Below are 18,407 nucleotides of genomic sequence, written 5' to 3'. Positions count from 1 at the left end.
GTATTATACCCCAGCGAGAATTGCACACTGGAAAGTGAGCCGAAATAGTGCATGCTGGCGGCAATGCGGACAGATGGGACCACTAGCTCCCATTTTATGGCAGTGTCCAAAAATCAACACTGGCAGGAAGTGCTAGATGCTGTCGACACAGTATATGAGAGAAATGTTTATTTTTCCTAGCTACATACTAGTAGGGCCCCAGAATCTGTTGATGTATCCCTTGAGCTATCACCCTAGCACTAGCAACGGAAAAATAACTTTTGCTGGCACGATGGGGCTCAGAAACTGCCCGACCCACAGGGATGGGCTCCACAAACTATGGGATTTACTAGGGCTTGAAAAGCTGACGGTAGTGGCGAAACAAACGCTACCATCCTTTCACAAGATGAGGACCCCTCTTATACATTACCTCTCAGATGAATTCCGAGAACTAACGTACCCCACTTACTTTTGAATATTACGCTTGACCCACATCAATCGAGATCCCGCTTAGTAGGGGCTATTGTCTATATTTGATTTAATTCCAGTGTCCATTACTCCCCCAATACAACACTGGGATCCGACTCAACACAACACTCGCCACTTTCCCTCCCTTTCTACCCTTCTATTGTCTTTCTCTCTATTTTCTCTCTGTCCTACTTGTTTAATATTACCCCACCAGTCATTGGATGTGGGTGGGATTTGCTAATTATATATCTATAAAAGACATCTTAAACCTTAAGGCATAAAGCGCCAACCGCAGCTATCTGGTCGCATGAAACCAGGTAAAGTTAAAAGTTCAGGCTGACCACGATGGAGCACGGGTAGGATGCAGTCCCAAATTAGACTTGCTGAAGGTTTACCGTCTTAAGTTTGGTGCCAAGGGTCCAGTTCGCTTTGGAGAGGGTTGTGGAGAGAAGGAGAGCGTAGTGGGTGGTTGTCGGCATGACACAAAGAGCAGGCCAGGCGTTGTGGACTGGCGGGCTTATGCTTCCTGTTGGTGGTCCCCCACGGGCTGTCAATGCTGCTGGGCGAAGAGACTGGCTTGCGGTGGCTTGCTCTGATTTTCAGTGCGAACGGCACTGTGTCAGTGTGAATTGGCCCTTTTCAGCAGCAAAGAACCCTAAAGCTTGATTTAGGAGCCCGTGAGTCACACCAAGGGTTCAGGATCTGAGATGCACCTCTTGGTGGCATGAACATGCTACAGCTATGTCCTGGAGCTGGTTGGGGAGCCTTTTATGTCCCTGAGGCTTAGACCAGTAGGCCGGCAGACTAACCCTTTAAGTCACTCTGGGGTCCTGGGCTCAAAATAAAGTTGCAGGTCCAGTTCTTCTTCCCCAGGCAAGAGGGAAGGAGGCAGCAGGAGAGTGACGGCCGGTACAGGTAAGAGTAGTGGGGCGGGGGGAGGAGTCAACAGATGACCAGGAGGGAAAATACAATTTAAAAAAGAAAAACACTTACCTTGCCTCTCGGCGATGCGGTGAGCGTAAGGTAAGTGGTTTTCTTTTTATTTTATTTTCCCTCGTCGTCGTCTGTCGACGATGAGGGAAAATAACGTCCCTCTGATCTTACCTGCCCCAGCCTTCACTGCAGCAGGACAGCAGTTTCTTCAGACCAGCAGTTCAGCAAAGTGGCAGTCCTTGTACCAGCACAGCAGTCCAGAGGTGTACAGAAGAGTTAGTGTCTGAGGTCCTTCTTTTATATACATTTGCTCCTATGAAGGGGGAGAAACTTCTACAGGCATGTTTGTTTATGAAGTGCACAGATGCCCTGCCTTACCTGGCCTGGCTCCAGACTAACTACAGGGGGTATGCAGACCTTTTTGTGGAGCCAGGCCACAGCCTATTCAAGTGTAAGTAGGGCTGTGCCCAGTTTCTCCTTCCCACCCCGCCAGTGGTGGCCCATCCAGTCTCACCTAAGCTCTCCATTGTAAATGTAATTGTAAATTCCAGCATTTGTAAAGCGCACAGCTTCCTCCAGAGAGGTGTCCCAGCACTGGGGGCCATCGGGAAGATTAAGCAAGCTATTGCCCAGAGTCACATGGTGGTGGGCTAACCTGCCGCCAGAGCCGGGGATCGAACTGTAAACCCTGTGGTCCGGAGTCAGGCACCCTGGCCGCTGCGCCACACCTCTTCCATTGTGTGTGGCTGTCTAGGAAGAATACACAAAGCCCAACTGTCAACCACACCAGTCATGTGACCCAGAGACAGGCTGCCGGCACTAAATGGCTGAGGGAAGAAAATGTCAACTTTCTAAAAGTGGCTTTTTTAGAATTGCAGTTTAAAATTCGACTCCACCACATATGATATAACATGAAAGGTATTTGTAGAGCGCAACAAATGTTCGAAGGCATCAATGTGCTAAGGTCACAGTAATAAGGGGCCACCCATGAGTAGCAAACTCACTGTCTAGCAAAAAAGTGCTATCATGTGAAAAGCCAGGTGTAGGATCCTAGTATCAGCAGAAAGGATCAACAAGGCAGGTTGTAGAAAGAAGTACAAGTTTATTCTTTAGTAAGAAGATCCCATCCAGGTCCCAGCAGCTGGGTCCACCAACAGTCCACCAGATCATTCAATGATCACATTTCAACCCCTCCTGTAACTAAGATACCAACACAAAGAATACCTTCCCTGGTAACCATGGCACTGCAGCACAGTAAGCTACAGATGCCACACACCTCCCCTCTCATTAAAAAAACACTGTATACAATAGAAAGAGAGAGAGGGGCAAGAGAGAAGAGAGAGAAAAGAAAAGAGGAAAGGAGAGAAAAGAAAAAAAACACAATACAACAGTGATAACAAAGCAAAGAAAATAAAAGGATAAAGGGCAAGGATTGCTTAATGAGGCTAAAACTTTGCACTTACAAACTACTGTACAAAGTCCTTCAAACCGGATGGCTCCTTGCTCACCCTAGAGGACAATCTGGGAATGACAACCGGACTCTGGTTGTCATTACCTTTTACAGAAGAATCAGAGAGACACACAGGACCATTGTAATGAACAACTCTCCCCAGGTTCCAAATACGGTGATCTTGAGTTTTAATGGCATTCTCAAACACTTTGATTACTCGAATGGGCTTGGAAAATTTAGAACTGAATCCAGACTGTTTGATAACCACCATGTCACCAACAGCAACCACAGTATTCTTTGCAGCCTTTCTAGAGTCAAAGTGAGATTTCCTTGCTAAGATTTTTCTAACTTCTCTCTCACTCTATTGATCAGTGCGTACATTCTTGGTTGCAGCTCCTTCCTAGTCTCTTACCCATGATGGCTCCACTAGAGTACAAGGAGAGCTACCTCCAAACAAAGCAAATTGAGATTTTCAAGTTGTACTGTGAGGAGTCAACCTATAAATCTCCACTTTCTTCATGACCTCCTTGTTCCAATTAAGACCACTACCTTTAGCCAAAGCAAATGTCTCTTTCAAAACTCGGTTAAACCTATCCACCATGCCGTTGGTTTCAGGATGATACAGGGAGCAATTCTTGTGCTTGATACCACGCTACTTTAAGAAAGTTTCCATTCCTCGAGAAATCAATTGAACACCATTATCAGTTAAAAGGGTGTCTGGATAACCTTCCCTAGCCAAAAGATTCTCCAAAAACACAATCACATTTTTAGTTTCAATCCCACTTGTTGAGAAAACTTCTGGCCACCTCGAAAACATGTCTATGACAAACAGCTGCTGTCCTTCCGAATGAATGGGGCCATGAATATCCAAGGCTATTTCCTTCCATGGTCCACGAGGTAACTCTCTGACCACCATGGGTTGTACCCTCACAACTTTTGACTTCTCACACATCGCACATGCTAAACAGTCTTGTACCAGCCTTTCTACTTGTAAGTCCATACCGGGCCACCAATATTCGGAGCGAAGCCTCTCCTTTGTCTTGGACATTCCCAGATGAGAAATATGAGCCAAATCGATCAAGTTTCAGAGGAGGTACCAATCTTGTGCCACAAAGTTAAAGGTCACCACAAACCCCCAACTCATCTTTTACACCTAAAAATTCCCAGCTTCCTCAGAAGCCTGTTTTTTGGAATGCCAATCTTTATTGACCCGAAGCAAAACTTCAGAAAGTACCACATCAGAAGATAATTCCTCTTACCACTGATCCTCAGATATGATCTCCTCATCCACAAAGCACATGTGAACGTCATTATCCTCAAAATCCTCACCAGTCTCACTCACTTTCCCACCAATCTAGACAACGTGTCAGCTGCTGCATTTTCTACACCTAGTATGTACCTTATTTCAAAATTATATTCTTGTAAGGCAATCAACCATTTGGTTATCCTGCCTGAAACCAGATCTATACCTTTTTTATTTTAAATTTCGCACAGGGGCTTGTGGTCCATTTTAACGAGATACTTAGTTCCCCACAAACATTTCTTACGTTTTCTGATAGCCTAGAACACAGCCAGATGTTCCTGCTCAATGACTGAATAGCAAGACTCCACATCCTTCAACCCACGTGACACAAACATAATAGTATTCATGCCCTCACCACCTTCTTGTTGAAGCACTGCCCCCAAAAAACCTTTAAGACTTGCATCAGTGGTGATGATAGATACTTTTGAGGGGTCAAAACTTTTAAGTCTTGGTGCACAACTGAGCTTTTCTTTGAGGGTTGTAAACTCTTTCTCAAAAGCATTATTCCAGTTGAACTCAACCTCTTTCTTCAAAAGCATCCTCATGTTGACGCTAAGTTCTGCAAAGTTCTCAACAAACTTTTTGTAGTACTCAATCATACAAAAAAAAAAATCAACTCTTCTCTGGAAGTAGGGGAACACATGCGAGAAATAGAATCTACCAAATTAGACTTTGGCATGACACCATCACCAGATATGGTGTGACCCAAATAATTGATGGTGGTGGTGGCAAATTGACACTTCTCAGCCTTAATAGTAAGATTCGCATTGTCAAACTTTTCTAGAACCATACCAAGACGACACCCATGTGCTTCTTCATCCTTACCAAATACTAGAATGGTATACACAGATCCCTTCACAACCCCTAAGAATCTTCTCCGTGGCACGCTGCAAGACGGATGCCGCTGATACTAAGCCAAACGGCATCCTCACAAACCTGAACGTGCCAAATGGTGTAATGAAGGCTGTGTAATCTCTTGAAGACTCTTTCAATTCTATCTGGTGGTAAGCTGAGGCCAGGTCAATTGTGCTGAATACCATGGCCCCTCCCAGCAACACCAATAATTCTGAAATATTTGGAAGAGGATATCGATCCACAATGACACTCTTATTAAGCTGCCGTAAGTCTACACAAAGATGAAGACTTCCATTAGACTTGCGAGCAGAGGCCACTTGAGCCAACCATCCAGTACCTTCCACCTCTTCAATTTTGCCACCTTCCTTAAGTTTCACTAATTTCTTTTTAATTTAATCTCTAACAGCCAAAGGTACGCTTCTTACTTTGCAGCATGAAGGTTGAGCTCCAGCACATAAACGTAATTCATGCTGAAAGCCCTTGAGGCACCAAAGCTCTTCCCTAAACACATTAGGAAATCTATGTTTGATTTGAGATTTAACCCCCTACTGAGAAGCGAGCTCCCTTGAATCATGTTCACCTTATCTTTCAACAGGATGGGAGTAGCACTAATTGGGTCAAGACTGTGAGAAGTTGGCCTGGTATATGCTGTCCACTAGTTATAGTGGGCACCTTGCATCAGTCCAAACAACCCCTTATTGTTGATAGGTTAAAGACAACCTTTACTGAAAGCTATCTTAGTGGTAGCTATGGAGAGCAGCCTTCAGGCTAAGTCATGAAGGAATGCAAAGCAGCTTGTTTTACCAGTCTATAATCTCTTGAGTGGCTAAATGAAAGGAGACCACACCAGGTATATATATAAAATATATGTATTTATTACTAAACATACCCCTCTAGTCTCTTTATGAGGCTAGAGGCAAAAGCACATAAGTTACACTTCAAAATATTACAGTAAAGTAGCACAATACACGTTAAGCCCTAGGGGCGGACCAAACCATATACTAAAATAGTGGTTTAAGAACCACGACTTAACTAGACACAAGGCCTAGAGCCTGTAGAATGGCTGGGACCCCAAGGAACCACACAAGGTAGTGACACAGGGGACCCACGGGGGCCGTGTGCAGTGTGAGAACACAGCCACGCGCTCCCGTTAGCTTCTATGGGGAAAGTAGCGGTTAGATTTTTAGAGTTAAAGGACACTTAGGAATGGACTAGGACCAAACCCTCTTGGACTTAGACAGTTCTAGGGTCAACACCCATGGGAGCACCGAATTACTCGATTTACCTCACCCAGGGAAGCCGGGTGCATAGGTGTCAAATGGTGTCGGGCCACGTCGTCGTTTTCAATGGCCGCTGGCGAAGAAGTGCTGCTGCAGGAAAGATGCGAAGTGTCCGAAGAGATCCAAGAGTGGATCAGAGATGTGAAGAACCTGAAAGCAGAGGGGACAGAGTCTAGGTCACTTGCCAGTGACCAGGGGCACGATAGACAAATGCCCACCGATGTCGGGTGTTTCAGGTGAAGAAGGTGAAGCTTGACTATTCAGCCACGAGGACCAGGAGGCGTCAAAGACAACCAGGAGCTGGATTCGAGCTGTCCCATGAAGGATGTCGAGTGCTGCAGCGTCGGTGCCAGGATTGGACACAACAAGCCTTGGCATCAGCAACCCAAGCAGAAAAGAGAAAGATGCTTCGGTGCGGACCAGCAAGGTCCGAGGGACTCCCCTAGCTAGGAGGAGTGAGGGCACGTCTGGAGCAACCAGGGAAGCCCAAGGAAAGTCAGAGTTACCTTCACAGGGACCCACCAGTCGACGGACCAGGGATCGCAAAGGGACCTTGAGTGGAAATTGTAGGAGTGGGGTCACGGAACACTCGTGGAGTGTAGGCCCACAATCTTCTGTGCAAAAGGTGCTCGGGTCTAGGCTACAAGTAACCCAATGCACAGCCTCGAGAGTCGTCGGGAAGCTGATGCACTTGCAAATGTGCACGGTGTCCAGGGGTTCAGGCTCCACGGTACCCACGAGGGCTACAGGTCTCAGCTTTGCTGGGGACTCGGTTCGGCCTCTGGGAAGTCTGAAAATCTACCTCTGGTGTTGAAAAGTCTTTGGCGTCCGGAGGAAGCTTCGGAGATGCAGACCGCACAGATGCGTCTTTGATGCCTGCCAAGCAGGAGTATAACTCCTTTACTCCAAGGGAGATTCTTCAGTCATCTTGGGCTGAACAGATCGTCGAAGTTCCAGGATTCAGTTTCAGAGTTTCGTCCAGGGATATCTAAAGTTCTGGTTACAGAGGTTCCTTCTTTATACCCAAGGAAGGGGTTGGACTAACTCAGGGGACCCACCTATGGGAGAGTTTGGAAAGAGGGGTGGCTACACCCATTTCCTTTGCCCAGTTTCTCACCAGAGCAGGGGCTGGTAGTCCCTGTAACCGGTTTGAGCTGGACTATGCACAGGGACACCAAATGTGCCCCCAGTGCAGGACTTCAAAGCACTCCTGGAGTGCTCCCACCCAACCCTAATCCACTAAGGCCTGTCTGGGAGGTGGTAACACCTCCCTGTGACAGGAGACCTATTGTCCAGGCCTCCCCTACCGGAGTTTCGGTCAGCAGCAGGAGGCCAGACTCGTGTCTGTGGCTGCAGCATCCATTTTGTGATGCCAAGGCTCTTTTAAGCTGGTACCGGGTATTCCGGTGCTGTCATGTCTCTCCCTCTAGAAGGGTGGGATCATACTCCCACACCAGTTACTTGTGTGGGGGTATGATTCCAAGGTGTTTGACACCAAACACAACATGTTTCCGTGCAGCCAGTCCAAAGGTAGCATTTACTGTTTGGTTATAATGCACTTAAGAGTATATGGTCAGGCTGCATCACAGACAACCCAGGAGAAGAGATTCTGAAGGCTGCAAAGGGGCTCTGCTCATGCATGGGCACCCTCTCACACAAAACCAAGCACCCTGCCTTCAGGATTGATAAGGCCGGCCCTAAGTGTGAGTGATAGGTTTATATGTGCAGTGATAGGTGAGATATAGTGAACCTATATCTCAGTAAGGGGTGCATGCACCACCTTACCCAGGCTGCAGTAGCAGACCTGTGGTGACATTTTGGAGGGCTTCCCAGGGGTGGCATAATACATGCTTCAGCCCCTGGTAGGCCTCTGGGGTACCTATGCCCTGGGTACATAGTATACCATATACTAGGGACTTATAAGGGCACCTCTGAATCCAATCTGTTGTGTACCTAAGGTACTAGGAATCAATTTAGAGAGGAAGCAGCTAGGCTGGGGTCCTGAATAGCGGGGCCCCAGCCAGACTAAAGTCGAAAAAAAGTGTTACAGCAGCAAAAGGTGGGGGTAACCATAAGAAGAAGATCCTACTCTCCTACAAAGCCTAACACCCAAGTCACCTTGGTGAAACCAACTTATTATACTGTCACCTTTTTCGGAGACATACATTTTCCCGGAGGTGTAGCGTTGCTCATACTCAATCAAACCTACAAAAGAACCTCACAGGGATATTGGTTCTCCACCGTACACTAGTGAATCTCCTGCTGTTGTTGAGGTGGGCTGGCCGGACTGTGAAGGGGAGCCAATAACGCTGGGCGAGGTCACCACTGCCATCTCAGGACTGGCTTCTGGAAAGGCGCCGGGACTGGATGGATTACCAGGGGATATGTTTAAACAGGAGCCCACTGTTTGGGCCCCTTACCTTGCCGCCCTTTTCAATGGAGTTCTTGGTGGCATGGAAATCCCTAGTACTTGGCTGGGGGCAGAGGTGGTCCCCATCTTTAAAAAGGGCTCGCCTCTCCTCCCAGCCAACTACAGACCAATCAGTTTAATAGACGTGGCACAGAAACTGTTTGGTAGGGTTTTGCTGAATAGGCTCCAGGACTGGATGGAGGAGGTGGGTGCCCTTAGTCCCTACCAGGCGGGATTTAGGAAGGGGGTATCCACAGTGGACCAGGTTTTCAGATTGAACCTAATCTATTGGAGGACAGCAAAATACGAGGGCGGTAGTCTGTACACAATTTTTGTGGACTTACGGGCCGCCTTCGATCTGGTGCCCAGGGGGAAACTTTGGAGCGTCCTGGCAGAGATGGGTGTTCCCCCGGACATCCTATTGATCTTACAGAGGCTGCACCACAATAATTACGCCCGAGTGAGGTGCGGGAGGTCGGGGGAACTGACCGATAGATTCCCCGTTGGCCGGGGGGTAAGACAGGGTTGTGTGTTGGCACCAACCCTGTTTTGCCTCTTCGTCAACGGGGTAATCGCCCATCTGAATGCCACTGACTATACTGACGCCCCCAAATTAAATGGCAGCAGGGTGCCCGCAATTATGTTTGCGGACGACACCCTGCTGCTATCCAAAACCCCTATGGGTATACAGAGGATTCTTGATTCCTTCGTGGCCTTCTGTACTGATAGGGGGCTGGAAATTAATGCGGCAAAAACCAAATTCATGGTTTTGAATCCGAGCCAAAAATTGCGGCCAAATCCGCAATTGGGAGCTGTACGGCTCGAGAGAGTAGCCACCTTTGAATATCTTGGTGTGACTCTCAACGACACCATGACTTGGGGATCTCATCAGAGTAGGGCTAACCTCAAACTCATACAAACCACTGGGGGCATCGCCCGGATGATGACTGGTTCATCATACCGTCCATTGGGGGCACTAATCCAGATATATAAGGCCCAGGCTAGGGGAGCGATAATGTATGGGGCGGAACTATGGGGTCACACGTCTTGCCGGAGTCTGTCACTAACGGAAAATAAGTTTATAAGACAGATAGCCGCACTCCCGCCCAGCACCCCGCTCCTCCCCCTGAGGCTTGATTTGGGTTTACGACCATTAGCTGATGAAATAAGCCTGAGACCCATAGCCTTCTGGCGTAGGCTGTGGAGTAGCAATGATCTTGCAGAATATCGGGCGGAACTGGTCGAACTTCTGAATCACCCAAAAGTGCTCAATATCCCTTGGGTCAAAAACATCCTAGCCACTTGCATGGAAATAGGGCTCCCTGATTTATGGACTGAGCCATCGAAAGCCGCACTAAACATCTCCAAAAAGTCCCTGGCTAATGTATATCACAAATACAAATTAGCCAGGGCCCAAGCCACCCAGGCAGAAGGGTCCTTATCCTCCGTGTTTCTGCAAAGCAAGGACCTCTATAGGTTTGAGAAGGTATTGGATCCTATTTCCCCTGTACTGGCCCGGAAGCTGTTTCTCCAATGGAGATACGGCACACTGCCCTTCCGGTCTTTTACAAGCACCTGGTCATCGGCTCCCACCACAAACCAGTGTCCGGTTTGTGATGCTACGGAGGAAACTGACTTGCATGTGGCTTTCTTCTGCCCAGCCTACAAGGTAGCACGAAAATACTGGCTCCTCCCGCTGATAAGGAATATGGGCTGCAGGGAATATGCACCAATGTATAGGATTTTAAAATCTGATGTCTCTGGCCCAACTGTCTTCGCATTAACAAAATTTCTTACCAACGTCTGGCATACGCGTAACCGTATTCTAAAGGCGTTGGGTCCCTCTTAAAAAAGGAAAAAACCCTCCTCAACTAATATTCCATTTTCTTGTAGGTCTGCCCTGATAAACTAACCAATTAACCAATTGTTTTAATAATGATGAATTAAATTGCCTATTATCTCCTCTTTGATAACTTCTGTTTAATAACTTTTTAATTTTTAAGTGCTAAATTATTTATGTATTTTATCTTGTATGTACATATTTTACTTGTGCTTTTATGGTCATCTGACCGAAATAAAGCTATCAAAGATAGGATATATATCAGGATTGTCTTGTGTGCAAGATAATTTTGAAAAAACAAATTGGAGATAATTGTAATTTTGGCACCTGAATCAAAGAGAACCTTGGTGGGGTCTCCTTCCAGTAGGATGATATCAACAGGACATGTTTTGCACTTATCTTCAGGAGTGTCAACTTGAACCACAATCTGCCCACAAACAAAATCCTCTTTAACATCCTCTGTTTCAATGCTCTTCACTTTAGTAGAAGTCAACCCGCCTTGCAAATGATGGCAAGGTGTCCCTTCTTTTTACATTTAGAACAAACTACTTTTAACGCAGGGCAATTTTTATAATTTGCCAAATGCCCAGGCTTCTCACGCCTGTAGCACTTGCGTGTAGTGGGTTTACTTCTCATTCCGCCTCCCTCAATTTTAGCCACAGGTTTCTTAGTATCCTCTTTCACCACTTGAAGAGTAGACTGTCATTTTTGATGGTATCCACACAATTCAAGGAGTGTTCAACTCTTTTAGCAATTTGTATCACATCATCAAGAGAGGGTTTATCCCTCATCCATTAGCTGAGTAATGTAACTTTCAACCGTTTCTCCACCACTTTGTAGCTTCCTCGCAAAATGATATCTCTCCAAGATCATGCTGACCTTGGGGAGGAAATGTTTGTCTAATTTTTTAATACAAACATCATACTCGTTCAAGTCTACAGCTTCAGGATCACTCAACTCAGGGAGAGGGTCAAAAACGTCTTGTCCCTCCGACCCCAAGCAGTGCAGTAAAAGTGAAGACCTATGTTCTGCACTCAATGATGCTCCACATACTTTAGCATAACGTTCAAAAACCTTCTTCCACTTTTGCCATTTGATGGGGGGCTCATCAGGAGACATTAAAAAGAAAGGAGGAGCAGTTACATTTTGCATTTTTAAAGGTTAGAAAAACACAACAACAACAGTTTTCCTACAATACAGTGCACCAGACACTGATTACCAGCAATAGCTCTTTAAGAATATTGGTTGCTCCAGGTGAAGAGTGTTTGTCACTGTGAAGAAATAAAAAGAAGGGCTATACACATGAATTAGCTGTGCGCACCAGCGCGGAGTGTGAGTACAATGCACTTTTTTAAAAACTCCCACTACGTGCTGTAATAAAGAAGTTGGCTGTGAGGCACAACAAAGACAAGCACACACAGAAAGCTGTGCCTGTCAGTGTGGAGGATAAGCACCAGTGAAGGCGAGACATGGCTGTGCGTATACACAAACATGAAACGAGTCATTGCTATGGTCACTCCATAGTTACATGAGTTGTGAGCTCACAATGTGAAGACGCTCTGTAGACGTGGCTGTGCACATCAGCGAAACATGCAGAAAAAGCGTTGCTATGGTGATGGCCGAGTGTGATATGGAGACAGTGACGTCGGGAAGCCGAGCCAGCAAAGTACTTGGGAAGGCGTGTTTGGAAGACGCGCCTGCGTGTGACCAAAAGAACGCCTGCGCGAGACCAAAAGGATGCCTCTGCACGAGCTGGTGAAATGGAGCAGAGCTCGTAAGAGGGGCACGCTTGTACCAACTCAAGATGGACCTCCGCATGTGCCAAGGACATGACTTTGGCCGTTGGGATATTGAGCGAAACAGACAAAATGACCACACACACTGGCCACTGTTCCAGTCCTTGTTGCTGGAAATTTAGTCGGATGCAGCCTGAAATGTGGAGCCCAGCACACAGTAGAAGTAGGACGGAGAAATCTGAATAAAGCTAGCGAAGTGAGACACAGAGCCCCCAGGGGATATGAGACCCCAAAAGTCAAGATAAGTGTGTACTCTTGACCTCTTGTAACTGTCGAAATGATTGTTGAGGTTGTTGAGATCTTCATGCCTTGCCACTCTTCTTCCCACGATCTTTGAGCTGCAGATTACGCCAATGTAGTATCCTGGTATCAGCAGAAAGGATCACTCAAGGCGAGTTGTAGAAAGAAGTACAAGTTTATTCTTTAGTAATAAGATCCCATCCAGGTCCCAGCAGCTGGGTCCACCAACAGTCCACCAGATCATTCAACTAATCACATTCCAACCCCTCTTGTAACTAAGATATGAACACAGAAAATACATTCCCTGGTTACCATGGCACTGCAGCACAGCAAGCTACAGATGTCACACCCGGTCTTTAAGGGTTTCCTAAAGGGAGGGGCGGGAGCTCTAAGGCCAGTCCAATGACTTGGCAGTGCGTTTCACAGTCTTGCTGCTGTGGTTGAGAAGGCTCTCCCTCCCCACTTCTTCTTCAGAAATCTGGGCACTGTCACTAAATTATGCTGAGTAGAGCAAACATTCTTAACAGGTATGTAGCTATGAAACATAGCCATAAGTTCTGCCAGCCAGCTCTGATAGAGGACCTTCTGCACTAAGCAAACAAATTTGAACATAATACGTTTCCTTGTAGGAAGCCAGTGAAGATGTTGTAACCCATTATTCACTGACTGCTGTTTGGGAATGTCCAAGGTGAGCCTGGCCAGTGAATTCTGCACTGGCTGTAATTTAGCTTGGGTGCTCTTGTTGGTATCTAAATATAAGGTATTACAGTAATCGACTCTCAACATGACTAATGCCAAAGCCGCTTCTTTCCGTGCAGCAAGGGGAATAAAAGGAACATTTTATCTTAACATCCTGATCAACCAAAAACACGCTGCAACCACACGATTGACCTGGGGGTCTAAGGAGAGGTGACAATCTAACAAAAGAACCCCAGGCTCTTAGCCTTCTCAGTAGGCATAGGTATAGTGCCTAGTGTCTCTGGCTACCAACTGTGATTCCAGATGGAGGTTTAATTTCCAAAGACCAAGACCTCAGACTTTTCCCCATTGAGCTTCAGATAGTTCCTCCTCATCCACCCAGCTACTGCTGTAATGCAATGGTTGAAATTGACTGCAGTTGCTACCATGTCTTTTGAGAGTGACACGATAAGCTGGGTGTTGTTCGTGTAGGAGACTACCTGAAGTCCAAATGAGCGCATAATCTTGCCAAGGGGGGAGACATACAAATTGAAGAGTGTGGGTCTTAATGATGAGCCCTGCGGCACCCCACCTGGCAAAGAAAAAGGATCTGATAGATAATAATTCACTGCCACCCTCTGACAGCTGACATTGAGGAAAGAGGCTAGTCATTTCAACGCTCTGCCTGAGACAACAAGTTTGTATAGGCGATCGGTCAGAAGGGATGGGGTCAAAGGCTGTGGACAGATCAAGCAGGATCAGAGCTGCTCCTTGTCCAGCGGCCATGTTTCGCCTGATACTATCCATAGCCAACAATAATGCAGTTTCGGTACAGTGATATTTACAGAATCCACATATTGACACATCTAACCAGTTCTGCTCTTCCCCACAAGCCATCAGGTAGCTATTAAGATGTTGTTCCAAGATCTTAGAAGGAACTGGGAGAGAGGAGATAGGTCGGAAGTTTTTGGGATGTTTGGGGTCCTGGTTAGGTTTTTTGAGAAGCGGTTTCACAACTGCCTCTTTCCATACTTGAGGGTAGCACCCGGAGGAGATGGCTACATTCATTATAGATGCGAAGGGGTGCGCTAACAGACTCGCCACCATATGAAGGGTCTTAGGAGCACAGGGTTCCAAAGGAGAACCAGACTTAGTACTGAGTAGAAGCTGTTCCACATGTTCTGGAGTCAAAAAAGGAAACATAGTGAGCCTTGTTGTAGTTACTTCCATGAGATCAGAAGAGCTAAAGGGCTCTGGTTGTTGCACTCTTCTTAAGGGTAGCGAGCTGTCCCCTGCTTGTATTGCTGATTCAAACTCCTTATAGATATTAGCAATCTTAGCTTGGAAAAATTCCAAAACTGATTGCAAAACTCTTGGGAACCAGCAAAGGCCACAGGGGACAGAGGAGTGGAAAGTAGCTGAACAATTTTAAAGAGTTCTTTAGAGGCGTTTGTAGCCTCAATGAGCACTGCACAGTATTTAGATTTCTCCTCTATAACAGCTTTCTTGCAATCCCTAATTATGGACTTATAGGCCAATCGCTTTATGCTCCCCATCGTTCCTTCTCCAGACATGTTCCTTGCGGCGACAGGCCTGCCTGTGTGACCTCAATCTGTGAGAGAACCCATATGTGTATGGTTATTAGATTCAACCACAGCCATGCCCCTGTATTCATAAAAACATTACAGATAATACTGGCACGCTAGTCATAAGCAGTGTGAAACAATATAGAAAAAAGTGTGAGGTGGGTCAGGAAGTGCCTCACGTAAGCAACTACCACAGAGCTGCTGGTAGGTACTGGCCTAAACACGCCGTTCTTTTAAGTGGGTGTGAACACTAGACAAACATTTAATACATATGATAGGTGTTCACAAACTATTTTAATGGGGAGTTCAGGTGACTCTTTGTTACATAATGCGGGGATGTAATGGTATACATTATATATATTTTTTTTAAAGACTACACTCTTCTCAATGTTCTCAATAGTTGAGTTTGGTCACTTTTCCTCTGGTCATGAAAGTGTTGATGATGATAAAGTGAGTACACAGGTACCTACCAGCAGGTCTGTGGTGGTTGGTTACTCGAGGCACTCTCTGACCCACCTCACACTTTTTTCTATATTGTTTCAAACTGTTGACGACTAGCGTGCCAGTATTATCTGTAACGTTTTTAGGAATACTGGGGTATGGCTGTGGTTGAATCTGTTATTAATAATAACCATACCCATATGGTGGGTATGACTAAAAGAGTGTAAGCATATCTTACCTAGGAGGTATAGTCGATACCCAGCAATTCAAGAATACAATAGGTTGTCATGTATGCATTAAAATCAGGCCTGTGTGTTGAATATCTACTAGATTGGGACCCGAAGCTTCGCTGGTCCAAGATTCAGTAATAAAAACACAGTCCGGATTGTGAGCCAATAAAAAATCTCCTAAATCTACCTTGTGTTTTATCATGGATCTCACATTGATTAGGAACCCTTTGAGGTGTAGGGTTCCCATCTCCCTCTAACATTGCATGGCCCAGCTAGTGTAATTACACTATGGGGATTATTTAGTGAACCTGTGGGGAGATGGGGTGCCCTAAAACCACACCTATTACAATCTCTATGCCTATGATCAAACATTTCCACAAAACTCAATGAAGTACATGTGTCGGGCTTAACCTTCCCACATAAGATCAAAAGGGGCTAATAGTTAGGATCTTAAATTGGGATTCTAGACGCCAGAGACACCAAACATGAACAGGTTACCTCTTTCCATTTGTAAATTACACCTATAAAATGTAATAAGGCAATGCCAATGTGCAGTAGTGAAAAATTAGTTTTTCACTACCAGGACATGTAAAACTGAAAAGTAGATGTCCTCCTTTTTAAATACACTGCACCCTGCCCTTTGGGCTGTCCAGGGTCATTCCTTAGGGGTGACTTATATGTATTAAAAAGGAAGGTTTGGCCTGGAAAAATGGTTTACTTTGCCAGGTCAAAATGGTAGTTTAAAACTGCACACACAGCCTTTGCAATGGCAGGCCTAAGGCATGTTTAAAGGGCTCCTGGTTGCATTTAATTTACAGGGCCTGAGCACATGTAGTACCGCTTTACTAGAGACTTATAAGTGAATTAAATATGTCAATTGTGTAAAAGCCAAAGTTAATATGTTTAGAGGCGAGAGCACAAACACTGTAGCACTGGTTAGAAGTGGTAAAGTGCACAGAGTTCTAAAGACAACAAAAATGAACTCCGCAAAAAAAGGAAGATGAAGGCAAAAAGTTTGTGGATAACCCTGCAGAAAGGGCCAAGTCCAACACCAGCCATTATTAGCTCTGGCCACTTCATTGTCTTAAATAGAACTTCCAATATTCTAATGATCTAAATACCCTTTAAACCAGCCCTATTTGTTATTTCCTCCTACCATTTTAAATGGTAGGCCTAAGTGATGATGAGTACAATACAAGTGAGGATTCATTCATATGATGGATGAGTTGGTGAAGCCTAAACAATAATAGAACTTAACCAAGTATCAGTCGAAGCATAATTATACAAATCACTAAATCAACATCTCTGACATCCAGTGAAGGATTTCAAAATGTGATTCCAATGTTGTTAACGGATGTTTATGCTTTGTTGAGGGCTAATTACTAAACTATGCATGAGTTCAATTTGTGATGTGTGTTGCTATATAGTTGTGGACGTACCTACAACACCGGCCATTTAATACCTAATTTACTTATGTTGATGGTATTGTGTGCCTGGTTGTTTTCAGGTCAGTCTGATGATGAACTGTGTGCCTCCCCGAAGAGCCTGGAGAGCTTCTCAGATGACAACAGTCTTTATTTTTCTCCTCTTTTTTCCATCATTCACTGGAGTTCTTTCAGTTGTGGGCATTACCGTTTGGAGGTAGGAAAGTGTGCCACAGTTGTATATGCATTTTTCATAATTAACTTTGATTTTTGTGAATTTTGTGTTTTGGTGAGTTGCATGTTAATGAGAATTCAGTTTTAAATCTTTTAAATTGCTTTGAACAAATGCAGGTTGTTGGCCATAGGCCAAGGTGTTGTTGGTCTAGCATTACTGGTGCTATTTTCGACATACCCATGGAAAAAGATACAGGAGAGGGGACCACCTTACCTGCAAAGTAAGCAGAGTGTTACTTTGTATGCCAAAATATCGACTCCTGAAAGAAGCATCGTTCTAACAAAATATTGGTGCCAAGATATTGAGGTAAAAATATCAACAAGTGCATAAAGGTAAGAAGAGCTGTACAATTCTTAACCCCAAATCTACATTCCTTGAAAATATATATTTCACCATGGTACATATACGTGGAGTTAAGAAACGGAAACATATACTTACCTTGTTGATATTTTGGTCCTCAATATTTTCTCCATGATATGTTGGTAGCATGATATTCTGAAGTCGATATTAAGGTGGAATATTGAGGGGAAGCACTTGGCTGCTTTCAGGGATATGAGAGATCCTCAACTTATACTCTGATGGAAGCACTAATGTAGCGTTAACATTTTTTCTATAGGTACACACATGATTTGCTACCGAAAAGTAATGCTCCTGGGATAGACAATGATGATTTCACTTTTCTCCAGCATGTGCCGAGAAACAAGCTATAGGAATTCCTGCCTGCTTCAGGCTGTCTTTAACTCGATTAGCCATTTATCCCGTACTTAGATTGGATACTTCCAAGACTGCGAGACATTGATGATCTGTGGTCGAACAACCTTAAACTGGTTTACTGTGTTGAGCAGTAGATGGTGCTACAGCTAAGTAACCTTGTTTCTCGTGACCAAACTGGAGGCCTACCACTAAACTTATTGGGTCATTGTTGACTCATTAAGTAAGTACCATCTCTTTATCCTCACCCATGGTGTTACACTGAAGTATTCAACATTGGCTCTTCTTTGAACCACAGATTCAAGCAATATGGCCACTCTTACAACATAAGGTATCCAGTTATCACCTGTCCTGAAGAGACTTGTCCTGATGTCCATTTCAAATAAAGTGGAAACATTGCCAACAATAAGCTGCACATAAACTTATTGATTGACTCGATTTTAAAATTCAAATTATATATAAGCCTTTAAAAAAAGGACTACATACTAAGTTGATTCCCTGTATGTTCACTCATAGTTCCTTTTATGTTGTTTATATTGGGACAAACA

At 45.0% G+C, this 18,407-nt stretch overlaps 1 protein-coding gene across 1 annotated transcript in view; it reads left to right on the top strand.

Annotated features, from left to right (window-relative positions):
- TMC5 (transmembrane channel like 5) overlaps positions 1-18,407 on the top strand; it is a 524,224-nt gene that overhangs the window by 420,730 nt on the left and 85,087 nt on the right. The window contains exon 17 of the mRNA XM_085628842.1: positions 16,997-17,130. Coding sequence (XP_085484968.1) covers positions 16,997-17,130 — 134 coding nt within the window. The remainder of the gene's footprint in view (positions 1-16,996; positions 17,131-18,407) is intronic.

This window comes from Triturus cristatus, chromosome 10 (assembly GCF_964204655.1).
Source record: "Triturus cristatus chromosome 10, aTriCri1.1, whole genome shotgun sequence".
In the NCBI taxonomy this organism is placed as follows: Eukaryota; Metazoa; Chordata; class Amphibia; order Caudata; family Salamandridae; genus Triturus; species Triturus cristatus.
This window is presented reverse-complemented; position numbering and strand designations above follow the sequence as displayed.